General features: G+C 44.1%; 1 protein-coding gene across 17 annotated transcripts in view; it reads right to left on the bottom strand.

Annotated features, from left to right (window-relative positions):
- PLEKHA5 (pleckstrin homology domain containing A5) overlaps window positions 1-17,711 on the bottom strand; it is a 1,155,627-nt gene that overhangs the window by 181,353 nt on the left and 956,563 nt on the right. For all 17 annotated transcript variants that reach the window (XM_085652691.1, XM_085652692.1, XM_085652698.1 and 14 more), the window contains one exon: window positions 9,101-9,163. In XM_085652691.1, coding sequence (XP_085508817.1) covers window positions 9,101-9,163 — 63 coding nt within the window. The remainder of the gene's footprint in view (window positions 1-9,100; window positions 9,164-17,711) is intronic.

The raw sequence follows: 17,711 nt of genomic DNA, 5'->3' as shown, positions 1-17,711 counted from the left end.
GACTTCCCTTTCTTTGCTTCTACATACCCCAAGAAGAGTTGATCATCTGGAAGTCTTTTGTCTAGGTGAAAAGACAATGCTCTTTTTGCATCTACGCAGTGGAGTCTCTCTTCTTTAGAGAGATGAGGAGGAACAAAGAAGGTAGACAGGGTGCTGTTTTGGCCTACATGGAAGGGAGTTACAACCTTTTGGAAGTAAAGAGACGTGTCCAGAGGACCAACTTGACGGGTAGGAGGTAGTGTATGGAGGGTGTGACGAGAGCAACTGTTATGCACGGACACTCATGGTCGATTTGATGGCCAATAGAAAGACACTTTTAATGGTCAAGAGCCTAAGAGGGCAATTGTACAGAGGCTCAAAGGGTGCACATATCATGAAGGTGAGAACCAGATTCATATCCCACTAGGGCATGATGAATGGCTGGGATGGATGGAGAGGGGGAGCAAACGTGCTGCAAGCCTTTATGAAACCTTGCCACCTCAGGTGACTTCAATAGTGAAGGTTGGTCTGGTAACCGCAAAAAATGCCAAAATGGCTGAAAGGTAAAGTTTAACTGCACCAAGAGCTGAGAGAAAGCAAATAGAAGAACCTGAGATAGAGGTGCAGAAAGGGAGTGGGACGGGCTGCCATTATCCTAATGGCAGGCATTTACAGACTTGGGGGAGGGATGCTTGGTTGCCAGAATAACATCACAGACTTTGGGAGGAAGGTCAAAAACTGTCAACTGTCGCTGCTCAATCTCGTCAGCCACCACTGCAGATTTTCCCCTCCAAGATCTGGACCATGCCGGAGAGATTCTTCTGATGCTGTGCCCATGGAGACTTCAGGTCCCACTACACAGCCTGTATATGCCAAGAGGCATGAGTCACATTCAGGAGCCCCTGAGGCTCAACACCTTCAGGGTCCTTCTCACCGAAATCCAGGATAGAGGCTGAAATATTGTATCATAGCCTGAAAATCCTGAACTCGCCGCTTGGAGGATAAACCTGAAACTGCACTGTGTCCAGAGCAGCTCCGCTGATAGGGAGCGTATGAGAGGTAGTCAGGTGTGACTTCGGTATGTTGATAGTGAACCCAAGTGAGAGCAGAAGGTTCGCTGTAGCCTGGAGGTTGGAGAAGGCTGCCTGGGGCGAGCCCGCCTTCAACAGCTAATCGTCGAGGTAGGGAAAGACTGGAACCCCCAGCACTACCATCACTTTCGTGAACACCCAAGGGGTGCTGGTAATGCCAAAGGGGAGCACAGTAAACTAAGTGCTGTTGGCCAACTGTGAAGCACAGGTAATTTCAGTGGGCAGGCAGGAAGGGAATGTGTAAATGTGTGTCCTGCATATCCAACACTACCATCCAGTCTCCTTGGTACAGATAGACAAAACTTGTGCGAGCGTGAGCATCTTGAATGTCTTATTTTTCAGGAAGAGACTGAGAAGGCGCAGGTCTATTACAGGATTAAGGACCCTGTCCTTCTGGGGCACCAGAAAGTATCGGGAATAGCAACCACAACCTACTTCTGAAGCAGGTAACCCCTCAAAGATTCCCTTGGCCAAGAGAGCCAGCACTTGGAGCAAGGAGAAATGTTCCTCCGTCAGCCAGTCATAAGTGGGTGGCAATGATAGTCACAAAGGGGAAAGAGTAGCCTATTGGACTATTTGCAAAACCAGTTCAATGTTACTGACCACCAGTGGAGCAGCTGATGGTATATCCTGCCTCACACTGGATGCCCATGATGGTTGGAGGGTAACTAAATGGGTTTGGAGGCTGCAGCTGCCGGTTACGGGTAGAAGAGGGTGGTGAATTGTCCCAACCTCTGGCTGCCTGTCCCATGTGGTTTATGGTCCTGTGTCCTCAGCCACAAAAAGGCTGGCAAGCCTGTTGTCCGTTGTGGCTGGGAGGGTATGGACATGGTTGAAGATCCCTTCCATGACCACGAAAGGGTGGTAAGGCAGACTGGGAGTGACGAGGGGCCATAGACAAGCGCAAGGACCTGGCAGTCCGCCTTCTCTCCAAAAAGGCGAGAGCCATCAAAGGACATGTCCATAAGCAAGGCTTAGAGGACATCCCTTGAAAGACAAGTCGCTGTCAGTCAGGTGTGCCGCCGATGATGAAATTGATCTACTCAGCGAGTCGGCCGTGTCGTGCTCACACTTTATGGTGAACTTTCCTGCAACTATTCCTTCAGCGATAGTTTGGAAGTTTATAGCTCGAGCCTCCTCTGAGACCATGGGCAGCACTTGCGCAACCAAATCCCAGATCATATAGGATTATCAGCCCAAAAGGCACCTGGGATTCACCGAAAGCAGTGTAAGCTGGCAAAGAGAACATTCTCTTTCCAAAGGTGTCCAGCCTTTTGGACTTTGTCCAGTGGATTGGTAGGGAAAACACTTGGGTTGGTCCTATAAGTGTAGGCTAGGACAACTAAGACCTCCGTGGTGGGGTGCTGGGTAAGGAACCTGGGTTCCCCAGGAGCAGGGCACTGGTGGCAAGCAACTGTCCTATACACAGTGGCCACTGTGCGTGGATTGGACTAGGCCCTGAGTGGGACATTAGTAAGAGCTTCATTAAATGGAAGTAGGGGTTTGGAAGAGGCAACTCGCGGCTGAAGCAACTTTGTCAAAATGTTAGTCTTGCAGCCACTGAGGACAGCTGAAGGTCCAAGACCTCAGCTGCCCTACATACCACCACAGCGAAAGAGGCTCTGTTAGGAGGAGAGACCAAGTCAGTGTCAGGTGAAGTGTCAAGCCCACTGGCCTCTGATTGTTCCTCCTACCAGTTGTCCTCCTCATCTAAGATATCCTGGTAACCATAAGGGTCCTCAAGAGTATCAAGAGTAAAAGGCACTAGCTCCGCAATGAGGAGCGTGGTATTGGTCTGCGCTGTAACCGGCGTTGAGAGACTCCTATCCGGCTCTGTGTGTAAGTTGAGAATGAGGTGGGGCGTCAGTGGCACTGGAGGTGTCGGCACTGAAGCAGGTACTGAGGAAGTACTCGGTCTCACTGGCTGCGCCAGTCTGGATTCAGCAAGGGATCAATGGAGCCTGACTGGCGGGGTGAGTGAACCTGCTGGAAGGGATTAACTGGAGGCCCCTCCGGAACCCTTGGGGCCCTTAGGTGCTCCAGAGAGACCAGGCCACCCAAATATGAAGTGCATGGTCTCATAAAATTCTTTGAGCAGGCCGGGGCCAACGGAAAATGAGGGAAGTGAAGAGCAGAACCTGGCAAGGGCTCTGTCAAAGTGTGAGGCCTGGAGTGCCAACACTCCCACTCAGACAACTTCAACGGGTGCGGTCAAGTCGAAGACCACTCCTACTTCTTGGATCCTTTGTGGGACTTACCTGAGTTTCCAATGACTTGGGGTGCGACTACTATTGCCGGGTGCAACTCCTTGGATAACCCGGAACCTTCTGCATGCCAGAGATCTTGAGCATCGTGCGGTGGTCTGACGTCAGGCAGCGGGGACCTTGAGGGATAACTTTCTTATCGCCTTTGGGTGCAAGGTGCAGCAGTTGTTAATGGTCTTGGAGTTGTGGTCATGTTCTAAGCACCACAAACTAACCAAGTGGGTGGTCTGTCACAGACATGTGTCAGTGACAGGGCCACACACAGCTTGAAACCAGTGTGTTTATTGGGCGACATGCTCACACCAGGAAAGAAAACTCTCAAAAAAAGTCAACAAAAGTAACCAAAAAAGGCAGTCAAAAAATTACTGAGGGCAACCCAGACTGGATCAGCGATATCTAGCGTTCAAAGTACAGAACTGAAGTCAGTGTGCCAGAGTGGCTCCTATATAGGTACCACGCATGTCACTTCCGAGGAAGATGCTGCCACCTACTGGCGCACAGAGGTACTGCTTAAAAATCTCCCGAATCTAGTCTGATGCCTGGAGATATTCCAAGGAATCTGCAGCTAGAAGTCTCAATCAGATTTTTGCCTGCAGGGACTATGTATGGAAGTGTTCAAATTGGGGAGAAGAGATGACAGGCCAGAGCGAGCGGTGGATGCAAAATGAGAAGAGCAAACAACTTGGTAAAAATCCAGGTACTGGAGGAACAGAATACTGATTCGGAGGCCAAGCAGGAAGACCTGAAAAACCACTCAAGGTGGAACAATATTAAAATCAGATGAGTGCTGAAGGGTGTGTAGGGAGATGGCAACTAGGAGGCTGTTCAAGCACTCCTTCATGCTGTCCAGGACCTTACAGATGACTTACCAATCAAACTAGACCACACACACACAGTGAACCCCATGGGACATCAAAGGGACATGACACCAGACATTCTGACAAGATTACACTTCTTTGAAAATAATCAATTATGCAACATGTCCGAAGGAAAGAATTGGGGGCCATCAGGGGAACAAAATCTAACTCTTTCACTGCTGCTCTGTGATAACCCTATGGAAGGGGAGGGACTTCTGCCAAGGGAACAAATACTTTGCAGGCCAACTGATTCCATACAAGTGGGGCCACCTTTTCCACATTGTGTTTTGTATAAGCGGAAGCATACGGCAGTCTGATACCTCACTGAGGCGTAAAGCACTTTGGGCCTAGGGTACTATGATGAACAGCAGGAGTAGGGGTCCAGTGAAACCTGAAAGATTAGAGTTCAGGCAAATCTAGTGGACAGTGCAGTGTGTGGAGGGACCTGGGAAACTTAACACTGCAGCCCGGGTGGTAGCAAAGGAAAATGTGCTGCAGCATCTGAAAAACATGGGGTCGCCCAAAGGACAGCCAACTGCCACCCCAGCATATGCAGCATTGTTATTAAGATTTTGCAGCAAAAAATGCCATTCAATGTGGTATCTTGGCAGGAAAATTTAGTGATTGCTGTCCATCAGTTTTTTATCAATTTCCTGTTCCTGATATAGCTCAATGCGTTAATCCTCACAAACAAAATACCCTTTCCAAGCATCCTATTGACTCAACTCCTCCCATATATCTATCATGCCCCTTTCCTTCAACACTGTACATTAAAATAGTTTTGTGTTGCTTGGAAAAGCAGTGCACACTACAGGATAGTGATTTACGGACTCAATACAATTTGATCAGGGACAGACTAACCATGTATCCCATCAGGCATTTCTCTGGGGGAGGAGGGAGGGCACAATAGGGGGTTGAGGACAAAGAGAGAGAAAGACAATGAATGTGATTAGAAATAAGAGGAATGGAGAGGGGATGGTTTGGACATTTCTGCCAGGACGGATTTTGTGCCTAGTCCAACTCTGCCTTCGACAAGCACCGAACAGGGCAGATTGTGTCTGTTGTTGATCATATTATCTATTCAGTTTATCACTAAGTTCTACCATAACATGTATTGGGTCTCAAAGAGACGAAGAAAGCATGAGTGGTGATCCTTTGCAAAACCTACTCTGGTGAAAAGGACAAAAAAGATCAAAAGAGACGCTACATCATGAATCAACACACAGCCTTACGTCATCATAAACCTAGAAACCTCTACAACTTCGCAAAAATCTTAACTGTTAGCTCTCCTTGGGACTCTGGGTAGAAGTAGGGGCTTGCTGGCTCTAGTGCGGGTACCATGACCCAGAAACTAAACAGCAAAATCGACGAACCTGAGATTGTCAGATGCCAGTAGATATCTCCATCAGGAAGAGACTGATTAATCCTTCTTCTCACATGTCCACAACACACTGACAGATCAGTTATTTCTTTATGTCTAGCTCCCTTTGCAACTTAAGAGCAGGAATCCATATGTCAGACATTTCTTACAAAGATCACGCACATGGAAAGACCATAAGTGGGAGGGAAGCCATGGAGGGGTGGATGGTGGAGGTGAAGGGCCATCATCTGTAGGCACCTGGTCCTTTGGTCTGAGATGGCAAAGGAAATAACCAAATGCTTCAGGGCAAAACCCAGGTGCCGACTGACCCAACTACAGTCTGGGACACCTTCAAGAGAACTAGAAATGAGGACAGCAATAGGCATGGCAGCGGGACATCTTCAAGGCAATTAGAAGAGGGGCTACTAATAAACATCAATTGAGGTTCCTTGAAGACAAACTCATAGAGGAGCTAAGCGCCTTATTATTATTGAACAAACACAAGCCCTCTAGGAAGAACACATAATGTTTGGCCATGGTAAGGGGTCAGTTAATGTTCACAGGGTGAACAGAGATGCCCAACAGCACTTTGGTCAAGTATTCTATGAGGAAGGAAACAAGATGGGGTTGGCTAAAAAAATTAAGTACCAGCGGGCCAAAACAAACAGCCAAATACAGAGCCCGGATGGCTCATGGGCGTATCAGGAATGAGCTAAGCAAGCAGACGTGTGAGATGATTTCAAGATCTAGTACCCCAAAGAGTAATGAGGTTATCCATGCCTATTTAAAGGACTGCACATAGCTAGTTCACACAAAGGAGCACAGAGACCCACTAGAAGGAAAGAAAATAAGGGGAGCCCATAAAACTAAACGTCTGTACCAAGCAATAGGGTTGGATAGTTACGGGCTATACGACACTTTCTTACCATAAGTTGTGGGTTAATTAGCTGACCTTTTTAACACCTTTACAGAAGTATCAGGCCTGACCCATACCACAGATGTGACTCTCATATGTAGGCCTGAGAAGCCACCCATAGGCCTATAAACTCTTAAATATCGATGCAAAACAATTAAATAAAATTAGCAAAAAAAACCTACTGCCAGGCTTGATACATCACAACCAATAAATCACAGACAGGGCAGTGACAATGTCAAGTGACTGGTGCACAAGCACAAAAGAGCAATTTCACAGCAATACAGGTGTCCTTGGATGTAGAAAGGGCATTTGGCCAGGTAAGTTGGGGGTTACTCAATGCACTCTTACATGAATAAAGAGCTGGGGAGAAACCACAAAAGCCTTTCGGTGTCAATTAAGGCCAGCAGCGGGATGTCCTTTTAGTCTCCCTCCAGAGAAGTACCAGGCAGGACCACCTGATCTCCACCCTCCTCTTTGCCTTGATGGTGGAGTCATGACCATAGAAATCAGAACACTGGTAGCGATCAAAGGCATACCCTTTGCTAGAGAGAAGAAGAAGCTGCGCCTCTGAGGTATATTTATTACTGCCCCAGACAGGATCCTGAGGAGTCATTAACTGCAATGCTAGAAGAACTCATCAGGTTTGAGACTGTAAAATGAATATGTGAAAGACGGTCTTCAATCCAACAGTCTCACAAAGAGTGGTTACCAATATGCATTTGTTGCCACCCTTTAAATGGTAAACCCACTCAATTAGATCCCTAGGACTGAGATTATTTGGAAGTATGGAAGACTAGAAAGAGGCCACTTGGCCCAATCTACATAAATAAATAACCGAAGATTTATGACTTGGGCCAATTAAGCAACTAGTGGCTATATATTGGAAGGAGGAGGATGGAACTGTCCATTGACCTGTGGTTCACTAGGCTTTGGTATGTGCTTTGACATGTGCTGACAATGAACAAAGTGATGAGTGACATAAGTCAGTCAGAATACAGATATACCAAAAGATGGGCTGAACAGAGATGTTGTTTTACAAAGCTGGGGCCAACACAATAAAGAAAGACATGAAAAACAGTGGCGCTAGCACCCCTTTAACACTTGTAAGCGTTTCAATGGAGAATGAAGAATTAAAAAAAAATCCAAAGAATATTAGTCTGGCAGCATTTATATACTGCAAAAATAAACACAGGTAAATATCACCTAGACATTTAGTGAGGTGATAGTATTGAACATCATGCCCACTCTAAAAATCATTCTAGCACCGCTGCATGGGTATTACGACTCTGTATTCCATCTTGCTCAATTGCATTTGCCCTTGTAAAAATGATTTGATGCCATTATATAGACAAGTGTGGAGTGTTTGGTAAAACAGACTTTTCGTGAAATCTAATAGTGTAAAAGATTAAAAGGATGAATGTATCTAGTAAGCCGTACAGAATATCGTTAACCTTTCTTGTTAAACTTGCTCTATCCTAGGATTAAGGTAAAACAAACAGAACCATACTCTAGCACTGGCCCAATTGTTTGATAACACCACTTAGTGTAAGCATGCCATGACAGGGTGTACAGGTTAGCAGGTGGAATGTCCACATTAAAGTAAGTACAGACAAGTTCAGTCAATGCCAGCAATTGAACAACGTGACACACAACACCTTTTATGCTCAGCAGTTACTGGCCAGCATACAGACTAGCACTATCCTCTCACAATAATCCATGTATAGGCTAGGGGTGGGCGGAATTTGCGTAATCGCGTTACGCAAATCTCCGCGAAACGGTAAAAAATCTCCGCGAACACGCAGAAATTCCGCAAACATGCGGAATTGCTTGTTCGCGATACTTTTTTCCTGTTCGCGATCGCTGTTTGCGTGCTCGGGGTGAAATATCTCGCGAACACGCATATTGAGAACGCGAACAAGCAAAAAATTTCGCGAAGTCGCGGAAAGCAGATTTTTGGGCAATTTCGCGTTCTCCGCGGAACGCGAAATTACCCAAATTCTGCAAATTCCGCGAGCGGAATGGAATTTACCGCCCAGGCCTAGTATAGGCCACTCATCACAGAAAGCCAATAAATACCAGTGGTGATGCACAAATGTGCTCTAGAGGCACGGTTCTCAGTGATGCCTAGGATCTGGAATTATTGAGCAGTCCCTCAAATACCCAAGGAGTAACATTAAACTACTGCGCCTCAACTTGTGTTACATGAATACTACAGCATATATTATGTGGTTACAAAGAAATAAAAAAAACGTCGGGAAGAAAGCGAAATACTGCCACTTAAAGACCAATACAGCTTTATTTCCACGACACAGAATTATATGCATCCTAATGATATCCAAAATGTTTTCCAAAAAAATTAATGGCGAAAATAAGCAAAATAACTTTTTTTATATGATCACTCAAAATAAAGTCGATAACAATAGTCTAACTCGCTCTCATAAATTACAAAGGTCTTATTTCACAAGCTATAAAAACGTTAACGCACTGACAACACCAAGGCTGCAATATTATATATACACCACAGAAAGCACTTGGCTCTTTATACCATCACCGCAGAGCTCCCACCAGAACACCCGCTCTTTAAGATGCTAAACAACACGGCTACAAGAGTAAAAACACACTTCAATACGTACATCAATATCAGCTTCTTCCGTTCTGTGTTTGTACAGAGTACCTCTGCCGTCGTCCTTCGTTAGCTGCAAAAGAGAAAAACGCAATAAGTAAATCCAAGAGGTGTGTGTAAACGTAGGTATAGGCACCGCTTCTAAGGCGCCGGCCTGCTCGTTTCAAATACTCTATGGTGAAAACTATAGGTTCATTCACTCCAGGAGCACAATGAATAAATGTGAAAAGCAATCAACGATTGTGCATAGAGGTCAAAAGAAATCTTCATGGTAACCACTTTTCATTTTTATTTACTTTAAATCTAGTTCGCCTGAGCAGGACTTACATTGTTTGATATTATGACGATAATTAGATCTTCATAATTTTGCTGAAAGCATAGCTCTTAAAATCATTTTCATTGTGAAAGGAAAACCTACAAGATAGCTCGCAGAGACGTAAAACTAAGATCCGTGGCTTGAATTTTCAAGCTGTTCATTCTTCCAGTTCCTTTGCGGGGGTGATGGATGAATGCACTGTGCAACAAAGGGTGGTCAAGAGGATTAACTGTGAGCAAGCATAAAAGAAGATTAAGAAGTAGTCATGCTTCATGAAGCATCTTGGTAATCCCTTCCAGGAGGTGCCCTATGAGTTGTTGGAAAAGGTGAGCTGAAAAAGGAGCATTCCATCCTAAGTACATGAAGGTATTTAAGAAAACAAGGACAACATCATGAATTAAGAACAGCAGAACATGCTCACACAAGCCTCGTACACGATGTTGCTAAAGGACCTTTAATTCACAGCTAAAATGGTCATACTTTTTTTATCACCGTTTCTCATTTTAAGATTCTGCGCTCATTTAAGGGATACAGGGGGAACACAGCAAGACTGACCCCTCGCCCCCACCCTCCGCAATACATTTATACATACACTTACATCAACCTCACACACTGTGCTATCCTATGCACACACTCCGAGGAAAACCTGATCTTCTAAACCAAAGACCCCTGCACCCTGGTAAGACCAAGACGTCAACAAGAGCACATGTACCATCCGAAGGCGCGAGAACAAGTGGCACAGGTTACAGTTGCAGAAAACACCCTCCTCTATGAGCTAAAATCTCATCATTGAAGCCCAACGAACTGGACTTCAGTAACACCTTCAATGCAGATACAGTAGACGGTCAGTCTTCAGAGCCACTAAACATCCAATCAATCCCCCCCTCGATCCTTTAAACCGAACATTCCACATACAAGGGTCACATGTTGTAATAATGGACAAGAACGTGAAGTTCATCAATAACCAGACATGGCATACCAAAAAACACAAACAAGGGCATATTCTACTTTCACTCTCTACTTGGCCACTCTCTAACTCCATCAAACCTCATCCAACACTACATCCTCAGTGACGGAATCTATGATCAGTGGAACACTCAAAGTGCACGTAAATATCATCAGTTCCTCCCTTGCGCAAGACGTAGGCCCTAACACACTCGAAGGTGGTCATATTCTTTTACTTTGAAAAACTCCAAACTTAGCCCCAACTCCCAGCCGGTAATCCACGTCAACCAAGGACCTGTGCTGGCTCCCCCTGCCATCCCAGCATGCTAGCACCCCGCCATCAGTCAAGACAAGATCCCCAGTGGTGAATGAAACGCTTGTCGCTAGGACATCGCCTGCCTTGAAATAATGACACATAATTAGAAAAAGACCAGAGAATAGAGTATTCTATTACTGTACCCGAAGTTTCTGTAACTCCAGTCCAATGCAGATCCACCTCTTAACCACTTAGACTATTGACACCATGTGAACAACAACGCATAGCATCCTCTCTATAGAAGCATGTCTTTCTTGCCCTAACTTACTACTTTATAATTTTATAGAGTGCTCCGGACCTCTATGGCTAGCTTCGTGCTGCATAATAAACATGAATCTGCAGAGCCACTGAACCTTTTTACAGTTCTGATAAACGTGTTGCGAGTTTGTTCATGTTTCACAGTTTTACAGTGTGTGGTCAGTAAAGGTGTCCGATTTAATATCTTTTGTATCATTTAAGGCAATCGATTAACAAAGCAAACTTTGTAAACACTTGACAACTGGAAAAACAGTTCACATCCTGCACGTAAAGAAACTATATCTAGTCAACAGAAATTACATTTTTCATATTTCTGAACACAATTTTCTCCAATTATGAAATCAGGCAAAAAAAAACATGAATTCAGGCAAAGTCGTCCAATATCAGGGCTTAGTTCTCAATTTTTGACAGTTAACAAAGTTATAATTCGCAGTCAGTTTCATAAAGTGAACATTAGGTGCACACATTTCTTGCTCAGGTTATAACGGCACAAACACTTAGCCCAAGAAACAACTGTAAAAGTCACAATTTTCAAATTATTAACGTGCACACATTTCATGCAAAACCATTGCGTGGCCATTTAAAATAATAGCGGGTGCATATAAACACAGTAGCAGCACTGACCATTGTAATAGAATAAAAAAAGAATGAATTTGGAATATGAAAAAGCAGCAGCACTTTCACAGCACAGATCTGTAACATTTGATGCCGGCCTACCCCAAATATGTTAATTGCATTTAAGATAATGCACCTAAGTGTGTGTTTTATCTACAAATTTGGAGAGCATAACAGGCGAAGCAAAAGAGTAAAATTATAGGGTAGGACTTAAAACAAAAGACCTACCACCTGCTACAACCGCCGATTAATGCATTTTGCACCGTGATTTGTCATATATAAGGCCATAGCTTCCCTTAAAAAATTTCAGTTATTATTATGTGCTAATCCCATCTTGGTTTCCTCAGATGACCCGCACATGTGGAGGTCAGTAAGGAAATGCAGCAGGATATGCTTGTGTTCGAAGGACAGGCCCTTCAATGTTACAAGACACGTGGAGGCCCGCTTCATCATAAATGAAGGACAGGTCAGCAACAAACCCGACAGCCTTCTCAACAGTTTCTTTAGGTCCCACCTTACAAACAAGTAAACAATCTGTAAAATATAACACTTCTTCTTGCCCTTTTCCTTTTTACTCATTGAAAAGATAAACCCTAGGAATATACTTGGAGGTCGCCCTGAGGAGGAACTTGCCAGGACATATTCATGTTTTTTAGGGGAATTCCTAAAAAAGAAATATCAGAGAACCGTTTTATCGAGTGAAATAAGAGAACATTTACTGCAAATTGGGAAGTATTCTCTATGATTTTTTTAGGAACTGGGAAGTACCAGTCAAGGACCCCCTGTGTACTATAGAAGACCATGGAGAAGCACAATCTCACTAGATGCACTCGCTTTGCCTACTGAAGGGCTCTGGAAGCACAGTTACTGCTCAGGTAACCGGTTTGATACCAAAGACAACACACTGAAACCGTGGAATCACATGATACAATAGGGCTACATGCAAATATGGCTTCCACAAGATAGAAAAGTAAAAGGTCTTAAAATGATTGCTATAAAATAGGGCATTATGGATGGTCTGGACTATATGCTACACTGCTTCATTTCCAAATCTTGGCAGATCTAATTTGTATTCTGACCAGCTTTTGTTGGTACACTGATGAGAATCGGATGACTTTAGTAGAGGAAAAAACACAAAGCAAGTTATTTTTAAAGCTCTCTTTGCTTCATCGATATAACAGCCTGTTCTGCACTGTTGTCACAAGGGATAACAGGGTGAGCGTCATCTTTTGTCTTTCTGATAAAGAGGGAGGGGACTAACTTGACCCTCAGTTTTCAATTTCCCTCTCAGCAACTTAAACCTCTTGATTATTTTGTGTCTTCCTTTCAAAATTCTACAGCATTTTGAACTGCAGATATATGAACCTGCTTGTGAATCCTAAGTAGCATTGTGTTCCACTCCTCAGGATGCTCCCATCAATGCGTCACAACCATGTAGGAACCATAGTAGTTTCCCTACGAACCGCTGCTGAATGGGTTTTTTTATAACTGATGGCAAGATAACTGTGGAAAATAAGGGGCATGATCTTGACTGTTCTAAGAGCAAAGACCAGTAGTAGATGCAGTAGTAGATGATGATCTTAATGATGCATTTGGCTGAATAATACACAGACAGAACTTAAATTCCTTAACTTGGCAGTTATTTACCTCTTACGACATGATAGAGCCTATTCCATTGTGGTATTCTACCAGCATTAACTATATAAAACCAGGTTGTTGAGGCCTTCTGTCTAAGAGTCACTTTATAACTTGTGGTGTGCACTTTCTCTGCTGCCTGGTTTCAGGGCCGCCCGTTCCGCCGCGGCTGACGTGCCGATTGAGCAGAGGGCAGACCCTTTAGCTTGCAGTATTAGGCTTTACTCACTTCCGGGCAGGATGCGCTCTAGACGTCCGCCGGACGGTTTTATTTAAACCACTCATGGTGCGGACGCGCGCAGCGGACGTGCCGCTGGCGCGCCGAAGGCAAGCCCGTCTGCGTCCGGACCGTGCCTAGTGCCCAAAACTCTGACTCTCGGTCCTTACAAACTATCAGATACTCTAGTAGAGACTTACATGCCTTTAGTTGAAAATCTAGGGAAAACTGTTGTGTAATAGGTCCTGGGGTTGGCACGGTAAGCTGCGCCTGCGGTTTTGCTCTCCCTCAATCGCAATTAATTTCGGCCTTGCAATCATCCCGGTCTTCCGCGAATGACATTTCCCATGAAAGATCTATGCTTTATGGTGGTCTTGTTAATGCCAGATCACTGGGAAAGCATAGATACGAAATTGCTCACACTATAGAAAGTCTGGGAGAAACCTGGGCAGACGCTGCATCAGATTCTTACTTTATCACCGCTACTCCTGCTGGGTTTAGAGCGGTCAGAGTGGCTATTATTTTTAGGGACCATCTTTTGGTTACCCAATATCCTGTGTCCACCTCTTCTTACGAAGCTCTCCATTTTACGTTCACACTCAACCCTAAAGTGACATTTAAGGGAATCCTTTTGTATCGACCTCCAGGTACTAGAAGTACTTTAACTAATCTCGATACCTTGCTTCAACCTGTTTTTTCAAACACGGATTTTACCATTCTTGGAGACTTTAACTTCCATTTGGAAGAGTTAGAGAACAAAGATACGATGGGGCTTTTGGATGCACTAGGAGCATTAGGACTCACTCAACTGGTGCAGTTACCGACTCATGTAGCTGGACACACGATGGATGGTGTTTTCTCTTCAGCCCATGGCCTTACGGTAAAAGAAATCTTCCCGCTGCCGTGGTCTGATCACTCACTTACTAAGTTTAGTCTTCCCTATTTTAGGGTAGGAGAGACTAGCATCACCAAACTGCGAGTTTCCACTCGTAAAGCCTGGAACAAAGCGGATAAACTAATCCTTTATACCCATTTGGAAGCTTCTCGTCCTCTTTTTCAGGACCATGTGGACTCAGCCGTCATCAATTATACCAATTGGATTTCGAGGGCGGTCAACGCCTCGGTTCCCATAAAAACATTATCAGACAATAGAACTATTCCTTCTGCCCCCTCGTTTTCCGAATTCCTTCGGAAGGAAAAACAGAACTGTCGTCGATTGGAACAGCGTTGGCGATTAAACTACGATGAGCCAGGAAAACAAGCTTACAAAACAGCTTTACTGAATTATAAAAAAACTCCTGATATTAGAAAAGAAAAAATACTTCACACAACTGATTGAGTTGGCTGTCAACTCACCAAAGGAATTGTTTTCGGTGATTAATAAACTTGCTACACCCAACAACATAGGCAGGAGGGCCAACCAGAAATTTTGCAATGATATTGCAGCCACTTTTAAATCTAAGGTTCTAGAAATTTTTAAAGCTTTTAAGGATGGTTCCGACCCCTGCTCCTTGCCCCACTCTTGTGGTTCAGACTTAAACATTCACATTTTATTTACTTTTTCCCCGGTTTCCACTGAAGACGTAGTAAAGTACATAAATGAATCTAGGTCAGGATCACCTATGGACCCATGTCCACCGACATTTCTTAAAGGAGTGGTAGACCTAGTGAGCCCTGGGCTTGCAGAAATTTTCAATCTGATGTTCGCCTCAGGCATTTTCCCGTCAGCTGGAAGGAGACATCCATTCTGCCTTTATTAAAAAAACCTACGCTAGATGCTACCAATCCCACTAACTACCGACCTATTGCCAGACTACCTTTACCTGCGAAGATAGTGGATAAAATCATGAACACTCAATTGTCACAATTCATCAATACGAACAGTCTGCTTGATTATTCCCAGTTCGGTTTCCGTAAAGATCATAGTACGGAGACCACACTTATTAAAGCAACAGAAGAGATCAGAGCGGTGATGGACGGAGGAGGCACAGCAGCTCTCGTGCTCCTCGATCTGTCCGCCGCTTTTGATACGGTTGATCATTCCCTCTTGCAAAGGCGTCTGGAGAAGTTGGGAGTAGGGAGTAGGGGAAGTGGCTCGGGCACTTTTGGCCTCTTTTTTAACGGATCGGAAATTCACTGTATCTATTGACGGCTTTAACTCAGCCCCTTACGTTTTGCCTTGTGGCGTTCCTCAGGGTAGCTCGTTGAGCCCCTCGTTGTTTAACATCTACGTCTCTGAACTTGCCCCACTAATCCGGGAATTTGGGTTTAGCCTGACCACATATGCAGATGACACCTAGATTGTGGTAACTGCACATAAACATCAAAACTCCCCTGCTCTGCAGTTTCGAAGCTGCATGAGTACTATTAACAAATGGATGACAGTGCACTGCCTTAAACTCAATTCCGATAAAACGGAAGTTCTGATTTTCGGCAGCCTGCAGCCCTCCTGGAGTAATTTGTGGTGGCCGGCGGAGATGGGTTTACCACCAAAGCCAGCGGCAAAAGTAAAAAATTTGGGTGTGCTGATTGACAACAGATTGACACTTTGCCAACAAACCAACGCCGTTGTTTCTGCTTCATACTTCCCTATAAAGAAAATAAGGAAAATATTCCCGTATATTCCGGAAAATACCAGGAAAACAGTAGTTTCTCCTCTCATTCAATCTAAATTAGACTACTGCAATGGGCTCTATCTTAATGCCCAGAAGCAGTGTCTGAAGAAACTCCAGATGATTCAGAATTCGGCAGCACGTCTATTGCTTAATATTCCCAGACATAGTCCAGTTTCCAACGATATTCGCAATTTGCACTGGCTCCCGGTGCCTCAGCGTATACAATTCAAAGCCTTGTGCATTGTTTATAAAGCCTTGCACCACATAGGCCCTTTATTTCTTCAGAATCTCTTCGTATGGTACCAACCGACCAGCCACCTTCGGTCGATGGGGGCAAGATTACTGTTGGTACCTAGAATTCACACGGCTCACTGGGGAGGCCGTAGCTTTTATTACGGCACATCAAAACTGTGGAACACCCTGCCTCTTGAACTTAGGAATGTCAGTTCTTTGACTGGCTTTAGAAAGCAATTAAAAACCTGGCTTTTCCAGTACTAGGTGCTAGCTCGCGGCTTGTATTTCCTAGCGCCAAGACACCTTTGGGTATTTGTGCGCTTTTATAAATCTCATTAACATAACAAATATTTTTCATCGAACCTTTTATGATGAATTTTTCTCCAAGAATGGCTTTGAATAGGCTGAGGAAACTAACCTGGTGAATGCCCTTCTTGGAGAAAAATATTTTCTATATATATTTTTTTAACTTCTAAGGAATGGGGGCGCCCATGCACCTCCTCAACTCCTTTGTCCCTCTCCTTTTATTCTTTTGCTACCCTTCCCTCTTTTTTTTTCCCTCTCGCTTCCTCCTATTTTAAGAGAGATTTCTATCCTTTAACCTTGTTCTCTTCAATTGTGGTATTTTTTATGTTCCATACCTTCGCCTTTGAATTATTCCTTCCCCTGTTCTGCTCTCCTCACCCTTTCCCTTAAGGGTGATGCAGACCTGTCTTTCGCTTCCACTTTTTTGTACTCCCAGTCCTCTGCCCCCTTCTGCCTACTTATCATGGTTTCCCTCCTGCCATCTTTTTTTCATTTTTTCGTTTTTTTTCTGTGATGTCTTCCTCTTCTTAATTTCTTTCATTCAATATAACCTTTCACTGAAAATGTTTGGATTATTACGTAAATGTTATTTTGTCAACATGACTAATGCCCCAAAATGAGATTCGCCTGCCCGACTTCCTTAGGCTGGCTTTCTTTATTTTGGAATTTCGTCATAACACCAGCTAACGCATGCCAAAGCAAGAGATACATGTAGATGTTTATGCAATTCAATAGCTTGAAGAAGTACACATGTAAAGCACACTCCTCATAGCAAAAAAACACTAAAAACTGTGATAAGTGATATGAGAAGGAAGATGTTATGTTGAACAAATTCTGTTACTGTACAAACATGATAGCACAATATTCTACGTGCATGCAGAGAAAACCCATAGGAAAAGTAAACAAATGCAAGTACTCACAGAGAAACCTCTTGGGTGCAGAGTAACCTAAGTGAGCGCACAGAAACACAAATGCACACACAATATTTAAAGTAAATGTCTTGCATCTCAATGGCTCACAAAGCATCCCAGGTTCAATGATTGAAGCCTATGTGTACATGCAGTACATCAAACTTCAAAAGTCCATACAATGGTCAGTGCGCACATAAGTACAAATGCGTACACAGAACCAATAATTCATTATGTAAAAGTCAGGTATATGGTT

Source organism: Triturus cristatus, chromosome 4_1 (assembly GCF_964204655.1).
Source record: "Triturus cristatus chromosome 4_1, aTriCri1.1, whole genome shotgun sequence".
NCBI lineage: Eukaryota > Metazoa > Chordata > Amphibia > Caudata > Salamandridae > Triturus > Triturus cristatus.
This window is presented reverse-complemented; position numbering and strand designations above follow the sequence as displayed.